The sequence below is a fragment of the Oncorhynchus clarkii genome, chromosome 2, assembly GCF_045791955.1.
Source record: "Oncorhynchus clarkii lewisi isolate Uvic-CL-2024 chromosome 2, UVic_Ocla_1.0, whole genome shotgun sequence".
NCBI lineage: Eukaryota > Metazoa > Chordata > Actinopteri > Salmoniformes > Salmonidae > Oncorhynchus > Oncorhynchus clarkii.
The window spans coordinates 22924743-22946194 of NC_092148.1; the positions used below are offsets into that span (position 1 = coordinate 22924743).

Genomic DNA, 21452 nt, shown 5'->3' on the forward strand with positions numbered 1-21452 from the left:
TCTAGAGACAGCAGGAGCGGTAGAGATACTCTCAATGATCGGCTATGACAAGCCAACTGACATTTACTCCTGAGGTGCTGACCTGTTGCACCCTCGACAACCACTATGATTATTATTATTTGACCCTGCTGGTCATCTATGAACATTTGAACATCTTGGCTATATTCTGTTATAATCTCCACCTGGCACAGCCAGAAGAGGACTGGCCACCCCTCATAGCCTGGTTCCTCTCTAGGTTTCTTCCTAGGTTCTGGCCTTTCTAGGGAGTTTTTGCTAGCCACCATGCTTCTACACCTGCATTGCTTGCTGTTTGGTGTTTTAGGCTGGGTTTCTGTACAGCACTTGATGTAAGAAGGGCTTTATAAATACATTTGATTTGAGTGTATATCTATGAGTGCAGTCAATTTGTGCATTAACAGAGGAATGGTGAGGTACCTCTAGGTGCTCTTGCAGGGCCACTGTCCACACTGCCTCCATGGCCCGTGGACCTACAGTCTGGAGGAGCCCAACCCACGTCACAGTGGCAGTTCTTATTGCTGTTGCACACCTGGCAATGTCAGAGAGAGGATATTGAGCCATATTATTAATTTAACATCAACAGTATGAGCCAGTCCATTGTGAGCGATACAATACAACTCCTATAAGGGGAGACAGGCAGCTGGTTTGCTCACCCCGTGTCCGTTGCATTTGCTCTGACAATCGTCGACGCCGAACAAAGACACATCCTGACACCGCTGGTTCCAACAGGCCTGATCCACAACATGGTCAGTAAAACCAATCATCATTTTAGATATTTACGTAAACTAAGATAACAACACAGAAAACCTCTCCTATTCCAAACGGTCAAATGACCCATTCCACAAAAACAGAAGTATTTTGCATTGTATTCTATAGTTGAGGAAATGCCCACCTTGCCAAGACCACATGCAGTGCCCTGTGCCACCATGGCAGGGTCGGAGACGTCGTCGCCAAGGTGGAAGTAGGTTCCCCGGCAGACAAAGTCGCTGTAGTTAAATTTTACTTTGGTGGTCAGGATCTCAGCGCTGGTGCCTAGCAACGGACGGTCATTGCCTCCCTGGCACTGGAGCCTCCCACAATGCACATCTCTGAAAAGTCAGACACAGTCAGACATATAAAAGTGTTCATTAGGCACCAAATTGAAGAATACGAACTGAAACAAGGCAGGACTACATTAACTTGTCCAATAAAATATGCAAATTTTGTTGTCTTTTGCAAAACAATTTGCTACGATGTGCCCTAATGAACATGGAACCTACTTGCTAGGGCAGGGGATGTAGGTTCCGTTTGGCATCTGGCCACAGTTGCCGTATTTGTTGCCCTGTTTGTTGACGGAGGAAAAGCAGACAGACGGAGCCCTTGTGGAATCTGAAAAGAAAAGGAAGTTTAAACAATCATAATTGTCTCAAAGATCATACAGTAAAAGTGTCTGAACAACACTGCCTCCTGAGTTTATGAGCCAATCTCAATTCTCCAACTCTGCCACATATGTCATAATATGTCATAATATGTCATAACTCGCCAAAACAGTTTCTTCAATCACTAGTAGTGACATTATATATACAGTTGAAGTTGGAAGTATACACACACCTTAGCCAAATACATTTAAACTCAGTTTTTCACAATTCCTGACATTTAATCCTAGTAGAAATTCCCTGTCTTAGGTAAGTTAGGATCACCACTTTATTTTAAGAATGTGAAATGTCAGAATAAAAGTAGAGAGAATGATTTATTTCAGCTTTTATTTCTTTCATCACATTCCCAGTGAGTCAGAAGTTTACATGCACTCAATTAGTATTTGGTAGCATTACCTTGAAATTGTTGAACTTGGGTCAAATGTTTTCGGGTAGCCTTCCACATGCTTCCCACAATAAGTTGGGTGCATTTTGGCCCATTCCTCCTGACAGAGCTGGTGTAACTGAGTCAGGTTTGTAGGCCTCCTTGCTCACACATGCTTTTTCAGTTCTGCCCCCAAATTTTCTATAGGATTGAGGTCAGGGCTTTGTTGTCCTTTAGCCATTTTGCCACAACTTTGGAAGTATATGCTTAGGGTCATTGTCCATTTGGAAGACCCATTTGTAACCAAGCATTAACTTCCTGACTGATGTCTTGAGATGTTGCTTCAATATATCCACATCATTTTCCTCCTTCATGATGCCATCTATTTTATGAAGTGCACCAGTCCCTCCTGCAGCAAAGCACCCCCACAACATGATGCTGCCACCTCCGTGCTTCACAGTTGGGATGGTGTTCTTCGGTTTGCAAGCCTCCCACTTTTTCTTCCAAACATAACGATGGCCATTATTGCCAAACAGTTATATTTTTCTTTCATCAGACCAGAGGACATTTCCCCCAAAAGTACGATCTTTGCCCTCAGTTGCAAACCGTAGTCTGGCTATTTTATGGCAGTTTTGGAGCAGTGACATCTTCTTTGCTGAGCGGCCTTTCAGGTTATGTCGATATAGGACTTGTTTTACTGTGGATACAGATACTTTTGTACCTGTGTCCTCCAGCATCTTCACAAGGTCCTTTTCTGTTGTTCCACGATTGATTTGCACTTTTCGCACCAAAGTACGTTCATCTCTAGGAGACAGAAAGCGTTTCCTGCCTGAGCGGTATGACGGCTGCGTGGTCCCATGGTGTTGATACTTGCGTACTATTGTTTGTACAGATGAACGTGGTACCTTCAGGCATTTGGAAATTGCTCCCAAGGATGAACCAGACTTGTTGAGGTCTACAAAATTTTTTCTGAGGTCTTGCTGATTTCTTTTGATTTTCAAGCAAAGATGTCATGATGTCAAGCAAAGAGGCACTGAGTTTGAAGGTAGGCCTTTAAATACATCCACACCTCCAATTGACTCAAATGATGTAAATTAGCATATCAGAAGCTTCTAAAGCCATGATGGAATTTTCTGGGATTTTCCAAGCTGGTTAAAGGCACAGTCACCTGAGTGTATGTAAACTTCAGACCCACTGGAATTATGATACAGTGAATTATAAGTGAAATAATCTGTTTGTAAACAATTGTTGGAATAATTACTTGTGTCATGCACAAAGTAGATGTCCTAACCGACTTGCTAAAACTATAGTTTGTTAACAAGAAATGTGTGGAGTGGTTGAAAAATGAGTTTTAATGACTCCAACCTAAGTGTACGTAAACTTCCGCCTTCAACTGTAGGAATCCTTTGTCCAGGGATGCATTCTCTGTTGCTTTTAAAAAGTTCCAGTTCCGCTGACCAGTCAGTCCAGGACTCTGGGATTCAGATCTCGAGGTTCTACAGTACTTGGTCAAAGTAGTGAAACAAGTCCAAATAACTAGCCACTAGCTCCCCACAGTGGTATCAATCACAATGGTTATCAGGTCCAGAACATTTGACCAATATTGTAACTCACTAGGTCCCCACAACATCTGGCACTGTGTGTTGAGGCTGGCGCAGACACCACTGTAGCAGTAGGAGGCACCTTCCTCGCAGGGCTCGCCGTTCTGCAGGAACACGTTGGGGGGGCAGTAGGGAGAGGCACCGGTGCAGTGCTCTGGGAGGTCACACTCCCCCAGGGGCTGCCGACACATCCATCCACCTGTACGCAGCTGGTTAGACAGAGAAAATAGACAGTAAATCAGTAAAGGAGTTTATGATTTGGACCTTTGTTCAGTTTCATGTGACAGATCATGTATCAGTTTAGTTTATTAGGTTCACTATAAGCTATTGCACAAGCAGAAGCTACTCTTCCTGGTGTCCACATAAAACATACAAATACATGACAAAATACAGAACAGTACTAGACAAGAACATACAAATCTGAGTTATAACATATGTAATTATAGTTATAATAAATATGATACTAACAACCTGAGCTGATTTTAAATGTAGGTGTTCAGTAGTGTGTTCAGTGATGAGGTTGAATGAGTGTGTGAGTGTATCAGTAAGGGTCCAGTGAAGGAGACAGAGGGAGAGAGGCTTGCCCACCTTGCAGTTGTCACAACAGATGCCATCAGAGGAACACTGGGCCCCAGGAACCAGTTTACAGGTGGTGGCGTTGCAACAAGGATCGTTACACTCCTGGACATCCAGAGAGACAGACACTTAATAATTCATCCTAAACCCTAAAGTTAGGGCTCTTCAACCTTTTCCTTTCCAGGGATCCCCTCCCAGGCAAACTGCGACCCAGGGACCCACATCATACGTTAGTAATATAAACATTGAAATAACAAAATAAAATGTGTAATTTATTTTTATATTTCCGCGGGCCCACTGATTGACTACCCCTGACCTAAATCAAAGTCTGTTCATTGACTTATCATCCGTGGTGGCAGGTTGGTGTTCATTGTGATGAATCTTGTCCTGGAGGCAGCTCTGCAGGGTGGTCAGTAGCTGGCACATCCACAAAGTCATAAAATCAGATTTTAAACCTAAACCTATGCATTCAGTTACCTAAACTTAACCGTACCTTAACCCTGACCACACTGCTAACCTTACGCCGGACCTTAAATTAAGACCAAAAAGCACATTTTTGTTTTCATACATTTTGTATGATTTAGCCAATTTTGACTTAACAGCTGGCCCATCTAGAGGAAACCGCTCAGTGCTGCCTCCAGGACAAGAGTCATCAAAATAAATGTCAACCTGCATCTATGGTGAGCTATGCTGTCCTCCCTAAAAATATAAAATGTACTGTCCAACATACATCCAGCAGGCCGCAGTCACACTCCTCTCCCTTCTCCACGTAGAGGTTTCCACAGCGTGGCCCCCCCAGCAGTTTCTCAGGCTGAGGCACGTTGAAGAGGCACATCCCCCCACCGTGGAGCAGGCTGAGGGACAGGTCTCTGGCACTGCAGCTGCTGAACAGCTGGCCTGGCATGAACCTGGGTCAGAGGGGCAAAGAGAGCAAGACACTTAGTGGATGCTCTTATCCAGAGCTTCTTACAAGTGCATTAAAATTAACATAATACTTGGCAACTGAGCTGCACATAACTGGCCCTTTCTGTTTTGCATCATTGACTTTGCGTGGCCTGGTGCTTTTGTAATGCACGTCAAACGTAGCCCACCATAGCCCCATAGCACCTCACCCAGTAGATGGCTCCATGATGCAGCCTCCCAGGCGTGGCTCGTTCTGACACTGGCAGCGCCGGTCTGCCGTGTCATGATTCATGCCCAAATTGTGCCCGAGCTCATGGGCAATGGTGGACGCCACCCCCAGTACACTGACCAGGTGATCCTGCACACAGAGAGGGAGACACACAGAGTCAGTCAACTACCAGACTCATACTATCATTGTGGGGCAGTTGCCCCTCTACTCCACTGATAAACCTAACTGAGGCTAACTAACTCACCACATTGACCCCTCCTGACCGGTCCTTGGAGCACATGGAAGACTGAGATGCCATTCCCACTGTAGTTCCATCAAATGACTCCCCCCTGGAACAGATCAAACACATACAGTTATAGTTAGTCTATTTTCACAAAGAGGCCATCCACTGGTATATACACATGTATTTGGGATGGATCTGCTTCCATAATGTACAGGTGTGAGAAATGCACGATAACCTTCAACCAAGTCCATTTGACTACTCACATAATGAGCTGAGCATTGTCGTGGCGCAGGCGGGGCAGCAGCTCTCTGGTGCGCCACTCCAGGAAGCGGTTGAGGGTGTCTGAGGGACTCTTGTCAACCCGGATCTTATCCTGGTCACTCCAGATCTCCAGACCAGTTAGAGCCACACGCACACTCAGCGGCCGGTAGAACTAGAGAGGGGTAGATGAGAACCACCATGACAAACCAATGAAAATATAATACAAATATACATCGGCCAGTATATTAGGTACACCCACCTAGTACCGGGTCAGATCTCCCTTAGGCCCCAGAACAGCTGGAATTCTTTGGGGAATGGAAACATTGCTCAATTGGTATCAAGGGATCTAATGTGTGCCAGGAAAACGTTCCCCATACCATTACACCACTGCCACCAGCCTGTACCGTTAGCACCAGGCGCCATGGATTCATGCTGCCTACGCCAAATATTGACTCTGCCATCAGCATGACACAACAGGAACCGGGTTAAGTTGGACCAGGCAATGTTTTTCCACTCCTCAATTGTCCAGTGTTGGTGATAGCGTGCCCACTGGAGACTTCTTCTTGATTTTGGCTGATAGGAGTGGAACCCGGTCGTCTGCTGTAATAGCACATCCATAAAAAAGACTGACGAGTTGTGTGTGAGATGCAATCCCGAGCCATTATTTGCCTGTTTGTGGCCTGCCTGTTTGCTTGCACGGTTCTTGTCCTTCTCCTTTGACTGCTCATCGAGCTGTTGACTGCCGCTGACTGGATGTTTTTTTGTTTGTCGCACTATTCTCTGTAAATCTTACACACTGTCGTGCGTGAAAAGCAGAGGAGGCCAGCCGTTTCTGAGATACTGGATCCAGCGCGCCTGGCACCGACAATCATACCACGCTCAGACGCTTAGGTCACTCGTTTTGCCCATTTTAACATTCAATCGAACAGTAACTGAATGTCTTGATGCCAGTCTGCATGCTATATACAGCAAGCCACGTGACACACTGTCTGTAGGAGCGAACCATTTTCATGAACGGGATGCTGTACCTAATAAACTGGGTGTATATGGTTAATACTTAGACATCCTCCAGCGATTTATTTTACTTTTGAAAAGCAATATCAATTATAAATACAGTAAAGTACACACACTAAAGGGTGAAAAATGTGTTTTTAGCAAAATAAATGTTTTTTAGACACCTGCAAACTTCAAGGAGTAGGGCATTCAAGGAGCTGGTCTGTTGGGAATACGTGATATCGTCAGCTTCCCGCTTGCTTGAGGAACAATAGAGAAGCAGTAGATGACAGAAAAAGTAAGCCCCCCCCCCACTTGTGCCATGTCACGAATTACCTGGACCACTTATTGAGATGTGGCTTTTGTTAAGTAAATCAGGTGTTAAATGAGGTGAAGGGGAGACCACTTTAATATTAGGTTACATACCCAGTCTACTTGGTTGGCCACATCCAGCATTCGATAGATGATAGTCTTGTTGATTTTCTGGTAGTTAAGGTACTGTAAAAAAGAACCGTTATTGATTAGGACAATAAAGACAGAACATGATGGGATTGGTCAAAATGTACTGGGGTCTCTTCAGAGTGCAGCTATGTCAGTGCCTTGCTTACACTAAGGGGCATTGTCGTACATTAACCTTATCGTACATTACCTCTTCGTGATCAGCTACAAGCACAAGCTCTATGTACTTGGTCTCTGAGAGAATGTCCCTCTTACTCTGCAAAAAAAAGCAAAGTGTAAACAAAAGACATTCGGGCCAATGTATGTTGTCGACAATTCAGGGAAGTCAGTATGGTATTTTCAGCAGTGGCAAAAACATTAGTAGTTCCAATCCCTAGATAAACATTTGATTGTGCTTCCAGACCCTCTCACCCTGTGTGGGACTTGTGGTGGGATGTGGATGGGGGGTACAGGTGTATGAGACACCCCACAGCCCCCAACACTACCCCTCTCCAGAGGTCTGGTGGAGTAAAGCAGGTGCATCCCCTCCTCCTCCCCTCCACTCTCCTCTGCCCCCTCCTCATGGTCTTCCTCTGGCTGCAGCTCAAAGCTCAAGGTGGAGTTGATAGCCACCACACCCCTGAGGGAGAGGGGAATAAACAGGGACTCACTCAACAGGGAGTCAACAGGGACAAAAAATGTTGCCCAAGTTCAAAGTAAATACAGTTACTTCAGGTGAGGACATTGTTCAAGGCTCTGCTAGCAACCAGATGACCCTTTCTACATAAACATGACCCTAAACCGAGTATATGGCCACACGGTCTTCCCACGTGAGTAAGAGCTCTAAATAACTCCAACTCGAAATAAAGGTCAAGAGGATTTTCCATGGATTTCCACCAAGTTCATTTGGATATCCCTAAAGTATCCAAGTCAGCGGAAGGGACCCCAGATTAAAACTGGCGCTCTCTCAAATCGGGTGATTAGTATGCTTGAGGAGGTCAGAGTTCTTTCTGATTAATCTGAATTGGATTAAAGCCACCTCACGGTCGATCATTCCGCCCCACTCACATAACCGTGACGCTCACATAACCATGACGTTGTTCGTACTGCAGGCAAAGATGAAGTGCCCTTAGTAAAGACTTCCCCTTTATAATAATAGGTTCACCATATAGTGCACCACAAAGGGAGTAACTGAGGAGGGTGATTAAGTGGGATAAGGCTGACCCCTGTTTATATTACTTTACTGGTTTTAAATGCATGAACAGATAATGAAATGTATATCCTAGCCACCGTGCTTCTACACCTGCATTGCTTGCTGTTTGGGGTTTTAGGCTGGGTTTCTGTACACCACTTTGAGATATCAGCTGATGTACGAAGGGCTATATAAATACATTTGATTTGATTTTATATGCTTATGGTCATAAGGTAATGGGGGGGAAACCTATTGAGCCGTTAGGTTTTCCATTAAGAAATAGAGCCTAAAAGGCATGACTACATAGTATGAATTTGTATGATCTCTCTTCCATGGACACCATTCTCAAATCAAGAATGTTGACTGGGTACATCTACACGGAACATTGTTTGCATGCTGTTGCCTTGCTTGTGAAGTTCCTGTGAAAATGTACATTCCTTTGGATAGTGACAGAGGGGAAATGATCCTAATTTTGACAGGCCGCATACCATCCTGTAGTTTTGACAGAGAGTTGATATTATTACCTGAGTCCAGAGCAGGTACTGAGAGCCACCCTGGACTGTGGGAAGCCCCTCACTGAGCCGTGGTAGTAGCAGTGAGTCTAGGAGATAACAACCAGGGAGAGAGGAGTCAACATAATATAAGGACGACATTATTATCCACGCTCATATGAACTAACTTGCCGTTTTCATATCAACCCCTTTAACAATTCTACCTAGAACAAATCAGAACATTTACAACACGTTACTTACCACTGTGCTCTCCTCTAAAGAAACCCCAGTGCCATTAGGGAGGTAGTAGAAGACATTGGGGGGCTTGGGCAGGAGATCACTGCAGGGAGAGGACAGGGTTACTGTACATTCATCCAGACTACTTCCTCTGAAGATTTGTCTGAAGTCCGAACGTTTTATTGTTGATGATAAGACTTCATAGTTTCATAAAGGGATTTAACTCAACGATGGCAAAGGTTGGGGCATTTCTGCATCACTACTCCCCATTCAGATAGCTAAAGCTTATAATTACATATATTTTAGTCTTCTGATATTTTAAAATGGAGTATCTTTTGTTAGTGAACTTATTTACTGGTTTTTCTCCAGGTCCAAAAGATAGATGCTGCCTCCAATTTGAAGACCACACTGTAGCTTGTCTGGGTGACCGTTCTGTGAAAGGAGAAGAAACATACACCTGGTAATGTGTACTGTGATTTTGATCCTCATAAGTCAGTGGATAATTGAACTAAGTCTAATACGAAGATTCAGTTGGACACTTCCCCCTAACAACTGTTGTGCTAAAGGGGAACAAGGACCTTGTGTGACCAAATTAACTCATTGTCCAACAAAATCTTTCCAGCAATTACTTTGTTTGCTGTTGTTGTTGTTGTAATCACTCAATGTTTCAACATGGCGTACTCATGATTAGCACGTGATGAGTGTCTTAATGAGCGAATGCCGCCAAGAGCAGCTTGAAGTGGCAAACGGGACAAAGGGGCAATCTCCTTAGTGAAACAGCAGTAATATCCAGTACCACCATGTGGTCTTTCTTATTAACCCTGCGACGGTTAAAGGATTGAGGCTTAGGAAGTCCTGCATAGTTCATAAAGAGCATGTTATGTACACAATGACCTATATCCTTTAGAGGCTGATGAACAACATTTCAGATGTAGACAGCTATGGAGCGCTCATCCTTTCTCCGCACTAAAGTTCCATTATTACGCAACGCTCAAATTGGATAATACTATATACTTTGAATCCCTTCAGCCAATCAATACTAATCCCATCAAACCAGTCAGCGGACATGAAATGAGATGGTGCGATTAAAGTTATACTTTGTCTATGGCTGCAGCCCCCCCTGAGCACTACCTTTCAACGCTTACACCTGCATGCTCTCTAAAATAGACCCAGTCTCTAAATGCGTGCTGCACCCAGTCCTTGATTGGCACTGGCACCTAAGCACAATACTAGAGCCCAAATGAGCTGAATCAGACTGTCAGCCAGGGTTACCCCTCATAGGCACTAAGGACCAGGCTATAAATGGACTTAATTTGCCTGCTGCACATTTCTCTCACCAAATGCAGAGGCGGCGGTGGGTAAATTACATCCTCTCCCTCTTTTCATGTCCATTTCCCCATGCGCTTCCATCTCATTACAGTCATTCCCCCCCAGCGGGAACAAACACCATCTCTCTTCCTGCCATTCAGTCATTTTCTAGCGCATTTAACGGCTCCACCTATGAAGACAGTGAGTAAGTGAAACCCTTCCTGTTGGCGCTTCCCTCCTTCCCCACCGCAGAGTGCTGCTTCCTCCTCTCCAGCTAACTGACAGGAATTGGCAGGGGATCAGGCTTGGAAATGGGACTAGAACTAGGAGTACAGGCAGTAAGGTAATGGTGGTGACAGTATGCCAGAGAGGTCTGTTCAGTTCCAAGTAACGGTTAGTGACTATGAGTAACCAGAGAGTCTAAATCCTCTGTGGACCGGCGAAAACCATGCTGGATAATGTCATTGCCGGGTACCCAAGTCCAAGAACAACTTACACCCAATTCACTCAGAAGTATTCTACTGTCCACAGTCCCAGAAATACTTTAACAACATCATGGTTCATATGACACATACAACTGTGTCCCTGTACCATAGGCTCTAAGAGGCTATTAGTAATAACATAACTATTCACACTGGAACCAAGTCATTGGATATGTACAAAATATAACTGGTTCCACATCCAAGAATATCATAATCCAAGAAGAATCCCAGAAGTAGATGATGATAATTGAGGGGGATTTCCAATACATTTGAATGAAAATATAACTCTGGTCTATTTCTAGTTTCTATAGTCTTTGTTATAATCAGAGGGCTTCGGTGAGGTCATTCACCACAGTATGTAAGGAGAGTGTGACTGAGTTATGTTGGGTGGACCTGTGTTTTTGTACCGCCAGGGCAAGAGTCCAATGGGTAACCAACAAAGACTCTAGGCACAATGGTGGAGATCTGGCTAAAAACTACAAGGCAAAAAACAAACGACACTAATGTCAGTTATGCGTCCAAAGAGAATAAAGATTAAGGGTGAGAAAGCGATAGGGAGAGAAAGAGATAGGAAGACATACAGCACATGTACACACTCTCTCAAACATCTGCATCTTTTGGCAAGCTGCCTTGGATTGTGGTTTTGGGGTGAGAGGTCAGAGTAGAAACAGGGCTCCTTCCAGAGCAGAGCAGAGCAGAGCTACATCTGTTCAGGGCTCTAGTGGAGGATCACACCCAAATATCTGGAGCTCAGCCAAGAAACACCCACCCTCTCCACACTTTGTTTGTCATTGCCTCACTTCTCCTTTCTCACCCTTTCCCTCTTCTTTGAGCATTACAATTTCTCTTACATCTCTTTTCTTGTCTCTACCGCCTCTTCTCTCCCTCCTCTTCCTCCTTCTGAATCTTTACCTCACTCTCGCAACTGGTCTCTCGTTTCACTCTCACTGGCATTTCACTTTCACCTCTCTCACCTCTGTCATTCTTTATCCTATCGACAACCATGTCCACTCCATCTCTGCTGCCATTACCTCTCCTTCCCCCACTCTCTACCTTCACCCTCTCCTCCTCTTATTTCCCCCCTCTCCTTCAGTGAGGTAAGTATCCCAGGCCGTGACCTGCTGCTAGTAACAAGATGAGCTCACCGCCACATGAATGCTGGGTGGGGTCCATTCAGACCCAGAGCTGCTTGTGACCCAGAGCAGAAGAAATAAACCAGGGAGGAGGAGAGGGGAAAAGGGGCGGAGGGGGTGTAACGGAGGAAGGGAGGGACGGGGCGAGTCGTGATTCCTCTCCAACTCTTTCAGCTCAACAGACGAGTGCGAGGGAGGGAAATACAATCAGTCAGCTCCTGGGATGTCGGTCTTCCTCAGTCCCTGTTGTGCTTCTCTGTTATTTAGTCTGACCCAGAGCAGCCCTGGATCCTGTTTATGGATCAAGTCTGGACATGTGAATGGAGTGTGCCTGTCCACTATCTGAGGGAAATCTCTGGGTTAGTTCATGACTTGTGTACCCCTTTGCATTACAATAACAGCAAAGTAAATTAATGTACAATGGGCAACATGAGGTAGAGGAGTGTCGCATTCAACTCAACTGATTAATATCAATGAACCAGATCGTCAACACGTCCTGGTTTATAAATGTTCAACAGATGCTGGTATGAAGGCAAGAGTGAAAACCACTTCACTGAAACTCATGTCTGCCTCTGATTGTTTCTTTACTGCTGTGCATGGATATCCAGAACTAACCTCACCAATAGGAAACAGGTGATTAATTCCCATTTAACTAGTAGCCTGCCTACTTGCATTACCTTCACTTGGGCTTAGAGAAGTACTCAGTGATTTGAATTACTTTTGGGGTATAATGAATGATCTGGTTATATAAACACGACCCCGGTTGGGGATGAACTCAAGACCATTCTTTACCCAGTTCAATACACCACACACCCTAGTGAAACACTTTCCCTACAGACACTTTCTTAAGTAGATAAGAGCCCCTCCCCCCCCCCCCCCCTTACGTAAAGAATCAGTCTTACCATGCTTTGGGTGTAAGACAATAATGCCCCCCTCACACACACACGGCTGTCTTAATGGTAGGGTAAAGGGTTGGGGTGGCAGAAATGCTCACTGTCAACACAGAGCGATCGTGCTCTGAATTAGGTCCCCTCCTTAAGCTGTATTAAGGTGAAGCTCCCTGCTGCACGCCTTACACATCAGAGCTTTGTGTGTGTGTGGTGTCACAAATCCATTCATAACCAAGTTGGTGTGGAGGCTAATAATAACATGTCTGTATTTTCTTCTTAAAACATTTATTTCCAACATCAATGTGGCAACAGTCTGAAAGTTTGTTTGTTTGACAAAGTAGATCTATTCATGGTTCAACGTTGACAGAAGCTATTCAGGCCAAGTCAAGTGCCTCTCCCAAGAGGAAACAAGTCGCCTGCTCCACCATAAGAAATGAAACTAACACTGTGGTGACTGGCATGTTTTCTTCTTTAATATCTCACTCACGTATAATTCATCTGAGATCCTAATTGGGCTGGGAGTTACACGCATTTCATCAAAAAGGAACTCGTACTCTCATTTCTGACAAACAATCTAAAAACAGATCCCGGTTTCCATGGTTACACGTTGCATGTATTTTGAGTGAGTATGTGAATCACTGGTGTTATGTTCGTCAGTATGAGCAGTAGGTTGTGGGTGCAGTAATCTCATGACAAGTGAGAAACGGCTACTCATTCATCAATGAATGCAGTGATTCAGAGGATAAACCGCACAATAATGTAAGAATTAGGAGTGACTCTCCGCTGAGTCTTAGCCAATGAGGCCCACTCAACTGTTATTTGTATGACAGTGCAGTGCCCTGGTTGGTTTTGAAACCAGAAAACAAACATCTAGGTGCCTGATGGAGACAATGGGGTTCAACCTTTTGAAAGTCAACACTCCGATCCAGTAGCTGGCTTAAAAAGTGATGTGCAAAAATGTAGCCCTGTCATGCTCTTATTCTCTACTTTCCACTGTGTGTGTGTGTGTGTGTGTGTGTGTGTGTGTGTGTGTGCGCGAGGGGGGGGGGGGGGGGGTCTGCTGTCTGGCTTCCTTTTTTGTGCTAATATAACAGAGGAAGGAAGTAGGCGCCTTGACATATTTTACAGGGAGCTTCCTGAATAAAAACTATGATCTGAAGAAGGTGGGGGGGACTGGGGCACTTTAAGAGGACAGACACTTCCTGTGCAGCTGACAGGAGGTCTGAAATCATATCCTGAAGAATTCCCCCATATCACTCACTCCACCCAGAGAGGAGAACATTATAACACTGACGACCTTCGAATAGAAAATAAATGTGAGCCGCACATTGGAATTGGAATAACCAGGTGTGGGTTTGATGTTAGTTTGAGATATAAAACTGCAGTTTAAAATTAGGAGTTCTTATGGGACCTGTAAAAATAGAATGGTTATTAACCTCTGACACCATCTAAAAAATAAAGGCCACTTTATAAAAGTGCTCTGGGATCACTGAATGAAGAATGGTAACATGTAAGCATGGAAATAGAAAGCAGGTAATGGAAGTAGGACCAGAGTAATAGTATGTATGTGTATGGCCCTGTGTAGAACGATACTCTCACACACACATTCTCTTGATGTCTGTAGTCTCACCTGCAAGGCCTCACTCAGACTTCTGTTGTGTCCGTCCACTACCACAAAGGGCCTGGTCCTCTCCAGTGGCTTGCCGTGCCTACTACCATGGTGGTGCTCTGGACCTGGGGACAGGGAGAGATGGGATTCATAGGAAAATATTGTATTATGTCCCTTGAGGCGCTATACTCAGATGAATAAATCACTTTGATACTATAACATCAGTGGATGGAGAAACTATTTTGTTAATGCTAGTAGTGACCCTAAAATCTAAATTCTCAGCTAATGGCAACCAATTACCCAGCCCTAGTAGTCAGTGAACCCGCTTCCCCATGGGGCAATGCTAATGCTAAGATAAAGTCAGCCATATCCCAGATGGATATCCCTTAGTCGTAAGGAAAAACTAATGTGGTATACAGGCTTAGGGTAGGAAATGCAGGAAACCTACAATTTTCATTAAATGGTTTCAATATGCCAGGAAAAAAAGCTCAGCATCACAATCTTAACTAAGCATGTACAGTTCAAGCTAATTGCACAAACCAATCAGTGATGCCAGATGTGCTTATAACAGCTCATGCTCTCTGTTTCTTAGCAGGCATATCTTCTGACTCCTTTCTTCACACACACATAAAACAGACACAGCTGCATTAACTTCAGTACAAGAGGCTCTGTGTCCCCTGTCCGTTCCTAGTACAACTGTTGTCCAGAGCCTGTATTAGGCTAGTTATAGATGGCTGGCTGGCTGGCTGGCAGGTGTCTTGAGGACTAACAAGCAGCAGACCACCTCCCAGTGCCCATTTTACAATAGCCTACCTATGTACAGTTGAAGTCGGAAGTTTGCGTACACCTTAGCCAAATACATTTAAACTCAGTTTTTCACAATTCCTGACATTTAATCCTAGTAATTTAATCCTAGTAATCACATTCCCAGTGGCTCAGAAGTTTACATACACTCAGTTAGTATTTGGTAGCATTGCCTTGAAATTGTTTAACTTTGGTCAAATGTTTTGGGTAGCCGTCCACAAGTTTCCCACAATAAGTTGGGTGAATTTTGGCCCCTTCCTCCTGGCAGAGCTGGTGTAACTGAGATCAGGGTTTTGTGATGGCCACTCCAATACCTTGACTTTGTTGTCCTTAAGCCATTTTGCCACAATTTTGGAAGTATGCTTTAGGTCCTTGTCCATTTGGAAGACCCATTTGCGACCAAACTTTAACTTCCTGACTGATGTCTTGAGATGTTGCTTCAATATATCCACATAATTTTCTTTCCTCATGATGCCATCTATTTTGTGAAGTGCACCAGTCCCTCCTTCAGCAAAGCACCCTCACAACATGATGCTGCCACCCCGTGCTTCACGGTTGGGATGGTGTTCTTCGGCTTGCAAGCATCCCCCTTTTTCCTCCAAACATAACGATGGCCATTATGGCCAAACAGTTATATTTTTGTTTCATCAGACCAGAGGATATTTCCCCAAAAAGTACCTCCTTGCTGAGCGGCCTTTCAGGTTATGTCGATATAGGACTCGTTTTACTGTGGATACAGATACTTTTGTACCTGTGTCCTCCAGCATCTTCACAAGGTCCTTTTCTGTTGTTCCACGATTGATTTGCACTTTTCGCACCAAAGTACGTTCATCTCTAGGAGACAGAAAGCGTTTCCTGCCTGAGCGGTATGACGGCTGCGTGGTCCCATGGTGTTGATACTTGCGTACTATTGTTTGTACAGATGAACGTGGTACCTTCAGGCATTTGGAAATTGCTCCCAAGGATGAACCAGACTTGTGGAGGTCTACAATTTTGTTTGAGGTCTTGGCTGATTTCTTTTGATTTTCACCTGATGTCAAGCACAGAGGAACTGAGTTTGAAGGTAGGCCTTGAAATACATCCACAGGTACACCTCCAACTGACTCAAATTATGTCAATTAGCATATCAGAAGCTTCTAAAGCCATGACATAATTTTCTGGAATTTTCCAAGTTGTTTAAAGACACAGTCAACTTAATGTATGTAAACATCTGACCCACTGGAATTGTGAGAGTGAAATATAAATGAAATAATCTGTCTGTAAACAATTGTTTGAAAAATTACTTGTCTTGCACAAAGTAGATGTCCTAACAGACTTGCCCAAACTGTAGTTTGTTAACAAGACATTTGTGTGGTTGAAAAACAAGTTTTAATGACTCCAGCCTAAGTGTATGTAAACTTCAACTATACACTGAACAAAAATATAAACACAACATGTTTTCATGAGCTGAAATAAAAGACTGCAGACATTTTCCATATGTACAAAAAGCTTATTTCTCTCAAATGTTGTGCACAAATTTGTTTACATCCTTGTTAGTGAGCATTTCTCCTTTGACAAGATATGATAAAGTCCTATACTCAGCTGGCCCCTCTCCAGATTTTGTGTTAAATGCTCTACAACAAAGATTTCTTAGTGTCCAACAAGCTTTCTCTACCCATAACCTTGATCTGAACACCTTAAAAACAAAGGTAATGTGGTTTGGTAAGAAGAATCTTCTCACAGGTGTGATTACTACCTCTGAGAGTTTAGAGCTTGAGGTAGTCACCTCATACAAGTACTTGGGAGTATGACTAGATGGTACACTGACTGTCCTTCTCTCAGCACATTTCAAAGCTGCAGGCTAAAGTTCGCTCTCTTTTCAGTTCGCTGCAGCTAGCGACTGGAACAAGCTGCAACAAACATTCAAACTGGACAGTTTTATCTCAATCTCTTCTTTCAAAGACTCAATCATGGACACTTACTGACAGTTGTGGCTGCTTTGTGTGATGTATTGTTGTCTCTATTTTCTTGCCCTTTGTGCTGTTGTCTGTGCCCAATAATGTTTGTAACATGTTGTTTTGCTACCATGTTGTTGTCATGTTGTGTTGCTACCATGCGGTGTTGTCATGTGTTGCTGCCTTGCTATGTTGTTGTCTTAGGTCTCTCTTTATGTAGTGTTGTGTTGTCTCTCGTCATGATGTGTGTTTTGTCCTATATTTATGTTATAATAAATATATATATGCAGTGGGGAGAACAAGTATTTGATACACTGCCGATTTTGCAGGTTTTCCTACTTACAAAGCATGTAGAGGTCTGTAATTTTTTATCATAGGTACACTTCAACTGTGAGAGACGGAATCTTCAGAAACCTTTGTTTGCAATTACAGAGATCATACGTTTCCTGTAGTTCTTGACCAGGTTTGCACACCCATCCCAACCGTGAAGCATGGAGGTGGAAACATCATTCTTTGGGGCTGCTTTTCTGAAAAGGGGACAGGACGACTGCACCGTATTGAGGGGAGGATGGATGGGGCCATGTAACGCGAGATCTTGGCCAACAACCTCCTTCCCTCAGTAAGAGCATTGAAGATGGGTTGTGGCTGGGTCTTCCAGCATGACAACGACCCGAAACACACAGCCAGGGCAACTAAGGAGTGGCTCCGTAAGAAGCATCTCAAGGTCCTGGAATGGCCTAGCCAGTCTCCAAACCTGAACCCAATAGAAAAATCTTTGCAGGGAGCTGAAAGTCCGTTTGGCCCAGCGACAGTCTCGAAACCCCAAGGATCTGGAGAAGGTCTTTATGGAGGAGTGGGCCAAAATCCCTGCTGCAGTGTGTGCAAACCTGGTCAAGAACTACAGGAAACGTATGATCTCTAATTGCAAACAAAGGTTTCTGTACCAAATATTAAGTTATGCTTTTCTGATGTATCAAATACTTATGTCATGCAATAAAATGCAAATTAATTACTTAAATCATTCAATGTGATTTCCTGGATTTTTGTTTTAGATTCTGTCTCTCACAGTTGAAGTGTACCTATGATAAAAATTACAGACCTCTCTCTACATGCTTTAAGTAGGAAACACTACCGATTTTGCAGGTTATCAAATACTTGTTCTCCCCACTGTATACATTTTTTACCCCTGCGCCCATCCCCGCAGGAGGTCTTTGGCCGATTAAACAGCATGATCGTTACACAGGTGCACCTTGTGCTGGGGGACAATAAAAGGTCACTCTAAAATGTGCAGGTTTGTCACACAACACAATGCAACAGATGTCTCAAGTTGAGGGAGCTTGCAATTGGCATGCTGACTGCAGGAATGTCCACCAGAGCTGTTGCCAGAGAATGTAATGTTTATTTTTCTACCATAAACCACCTCCAACATATTTGAGAATTTGCCCCAACTGGGACAGAATGCTGTCCAGCGACTGTCAAGCCAATATCTAAACAATTAAGTGAAAAGGTCTTTACCTATTCACCAGGTCGCTGGATGTTGGGCTTGACAGTCACTGGGCCATGTTCCAAGTCCGGCCTACACCCGAATTTACTAGAAACGTATTATTGTAAGTGTTTAGAAAGTAAAGGTATCAGATAAATATGAATTGTAATTAGCATGTATGCTAGGCTCCAGTATAGAGGGTTAACTGACTGTAGGATAGGCCTAAAATGTAATGTCATTTTGGGTGAATTTGAGAGTGCCCAGGCAAGGACTGAAATTACATTTTAATGACAGCTCCTTTGAAGTTGCCTAGGCTAAACTAGGGTTACTACAAATACCTACTTGTAAGTGAGGAGTGGGACGATACAGTTGTTGCGTTCAAAGGAGACAGCTTCTCTTGTGGCTTCTCCATCTCTGTCTTATTTGAGTTCATATGACTTTCCGCCAGCAGATATTCCTGCAAATCGGCATCGAGCAGCAATCCTAAACGGTTACTAGGTAACGTATTTGATTGAGTACCTCGAAATGTAACAGTCTCGAGTAGTACCAACGTTACCAGAGCTCTAGACGGAAACATTGTTGCGCAGTGACATTGGCTCGTGTCCATCAACTAATCCACGTAAAAGGTGTAAAACAAGGCATTCAAAAACGGAGAAAGGTCACAGGTTCTGTTGGAGGCAACTATACGGCTACCTCAATTTGCCTACAGGGGCAAATGTCAAGCGAAAGTCCATGATAGTATCCACAAATGCAGAGCAGAAGTGTTGCTTGTGCCAGTCAATCGAACGCGTAACTTTATTTCAAGAGGCTTCATTCACCTGCGCCATTAGCCCACACCATAAAGTCCTGTAACCAACCTCTAACCAAGCCCAGCTCGCTGTCCGTAGCCTCTGGCTGCCGTTATCGCAGGGTAATATTTCCAGTACCGTTACCTTCACACACAGAGCTACTACAACATATGTCCATTCCGTAGCGGAGATGAGCCCACTGTGATCTCGTTAAAACCCCAAAGTACTATTCAGAATATCTTAATTCCCGAAAGACAGACTGCTTCGCACATGCAAGACATTCGGGCACAAGACTGAGTGCGTGTATTACAGCGATGGTGTAATCGCATTTCAACCCCCGAACAGGGCGGGATTTTCTCTTGTGCTTTAACTCTTTACTGCCTGAATCTTTCTGCGGTCACATTCTAGACAGCCGCCTATTCTAACCTTACAACATTTCTATATAGCGAATTCTAAAATTACTAAATCGATGTATAAAGTCCTGCATTTTTAAGGTAATTAAGTGTGACTAAATTATGCAATTGTTTACCTTACACACAGACAGGCTATTTAATCTGATAATATCAAGTCATCCTATTGTCTGAACATCCCAAAGAATTAGCTGGATCTACAGTTTTGTCAATTGTCAGCATTGCTAAATAACAACTGCAATCTGCTGAAACCTCTGGTGAAACAGATGCTATTGTTAGTCTAGTTGATTTAACGATTAATTAGTCACAGGAAATACAACTTTGGACAGGGATTCAAATAATGAAACAATTTCCTTCAGAACAAAACTTGAAAGAAATGAGCCAAGATAAACATTTAACAGTGTATAATGATCAACTGTTCATTCGGCAAGTTTGTTTTATTGCCATTGAAAAAGATTCAGGACCAAAACCTGTAATGGCCTAATATGCTAAATATCTTTACTGTCTGCATATAATTTAGGTGGTCACCCTAATAGGTGGTCGCCCTAACATAGTACATGTCTGTGTCTGAACAGCTCTCTACTGGGTCCCAGTTACTAGTGGGACACAGGTGGTACAGATCCTGCCCAGGTCCCTCCAGCACTGGAGCCAGTAGGCCGCCTGGGACTGTGCACTTCATGGCCCGGTCACCCCCCTGCCTCTCCCAACACACACAGCACCACCGCAGCCTGCAGCCCAGTCTGGACAACACCTAAACAGGAGAGAGTGGAGGTGAAGGGTAGAAAGAGAGAAGAAAAGGGGGAGGAATAGAGAGTGGGATGGGGAGAGTACAGTAGGTAAGACGGGGCAGTGTTAAATAACAGTACAATTCAATGAAAGGAACATATTTGCCCTAATTAGATTATTGGGTGTCACAGGGCATGGAATGAAAAGCATTAGTGAAGACAGAAGAGGATGATACAACAGCATGTAAGACCGGATGGAGAGAGAAGGGCCCAGGAAGGAGAGTGGGAGGGAGGCTACATCCCAAAGAGTTTGTCTGTGTTTCTTTAGATTTGTGTTGGAGATCATTCCCGGAAAAGAGTAAGCCCATTTGACTTCAAAATTAAAGGCACTGTCATTCTGTCATGAGTTCATCCAAGAGCCATCCCATCAGCTAAATCAGGAAATAGAAGGGTTCAAAGAAAAATGTTTAAACTCTGTTTAATGAGAGAGAGTAGTTAAATACACACAGTACGCACTGTTCTCTCCTGTTCCTAGCTGCATGAGTCGTGTCCATTGCCTTTTGGTGTATGAGATGCGCCTCTTGATCTGCAGGTTATAAAGGAGCAGAGCGCACCTCTTCTCCCGCTAACAGACAGGCAGCCACGCAGAGGGTGGACAGACAGAGAGAAATGGGGCAGTCAGATAAATGACAGTGAGCTAATATACAGTGTGTAGAACAGTAGGGCACAGACAGGCAAGGTGTCGAAAAGTTTCTGTTGAATGAGATATTTGAATCACCCTGAACGTGGGTACTAGACTTCACCACTGCTGAATCAAACACTCAATACTGTCCACCATAAGGATGCTTCTGGAGCACTGAACTCCTGAGGCCAGTTGGATTCATCTGTGAGCTGCACACTTTCACCATGTTGCACGTCTCTCCCACATGCTTTACGTGCAGCAGC

At 44.0% G+C, this 21452-nt stretch overlaps 1 protein-coding gene across 7 annotated transcripts in view; it reads right to left on the reverse strand.

The window, feature by feature from the left end:
- LOC139424530 (ADAM metallopeptidase domain 15) overlaps positions 1–19706 on the reverse strand; it is a 36140-nt gene extending 16434 nt beyond the window's left edge. For 3 of the 7 annotated variants that reach the window (XM_071176479.1, XM_071176470.1, XM_071176460.1), the window contains exons 1-18: positions 18927–19397; positions 14385–14488; positions 9297–9373; positions 8966–9044; positions 8738–8814; positions 7454–7661; positions 7233–7298; positions 7010–7081; positions 5593–5762; positions 5351–5435; positions 5087–5235; positions 4705–4882; positions 3987–4079; positions 3412–3607; positions 1278–1386; positions 911–1106; positions 672–749; positions 436–547 (exon numbers count right to left, since the gene is read on the reverse strand). In XM_071176479.1, the coding sequence (XP_071032580.1) occupies positions 436–547; positions 672–749; positions 911–1106; positions 1278–1386; positions 3412–3607; positions 3987–4079; positions 4705–4882; positions 5087–5235; positions 5351–5435; positions 5593–5762; positions 7010–7081; positions 7233–7298; positions 7454–7661; positions 8738–8814; positions 8966–9044; positions 9297–9373; positions 14385–14488; positions 18927–19191 (2314 nt within the window). In that variant the 5' untranslated portion in view covers positions 19192–19397. Of the gene's footprint in view, positions 1–435; positions 548–671; positions 750–910; positions 1107–1277; positions 1387–3411; positions 3608–3986; positions 4080–4704; positions 4883–5086; positions 5236–5350; positions 5436–5592; positions 5763–7009; positions 7082–7232; positions 7299–7453; positions 7662–8737; positions 8815–8965; positions 9045–9296; positions 9374–14384; positions 14489–18926 lie in introns of all 7 variants that reach the window. The other 4 variants (XR_011635953.1, XM_071176497.1, XM_071176488.1 and 1 more) reach the window with 4 other exon arrangements.
- Between the last annotated feature and the right edge of the window lie 1746 nt (positions 19707–21452).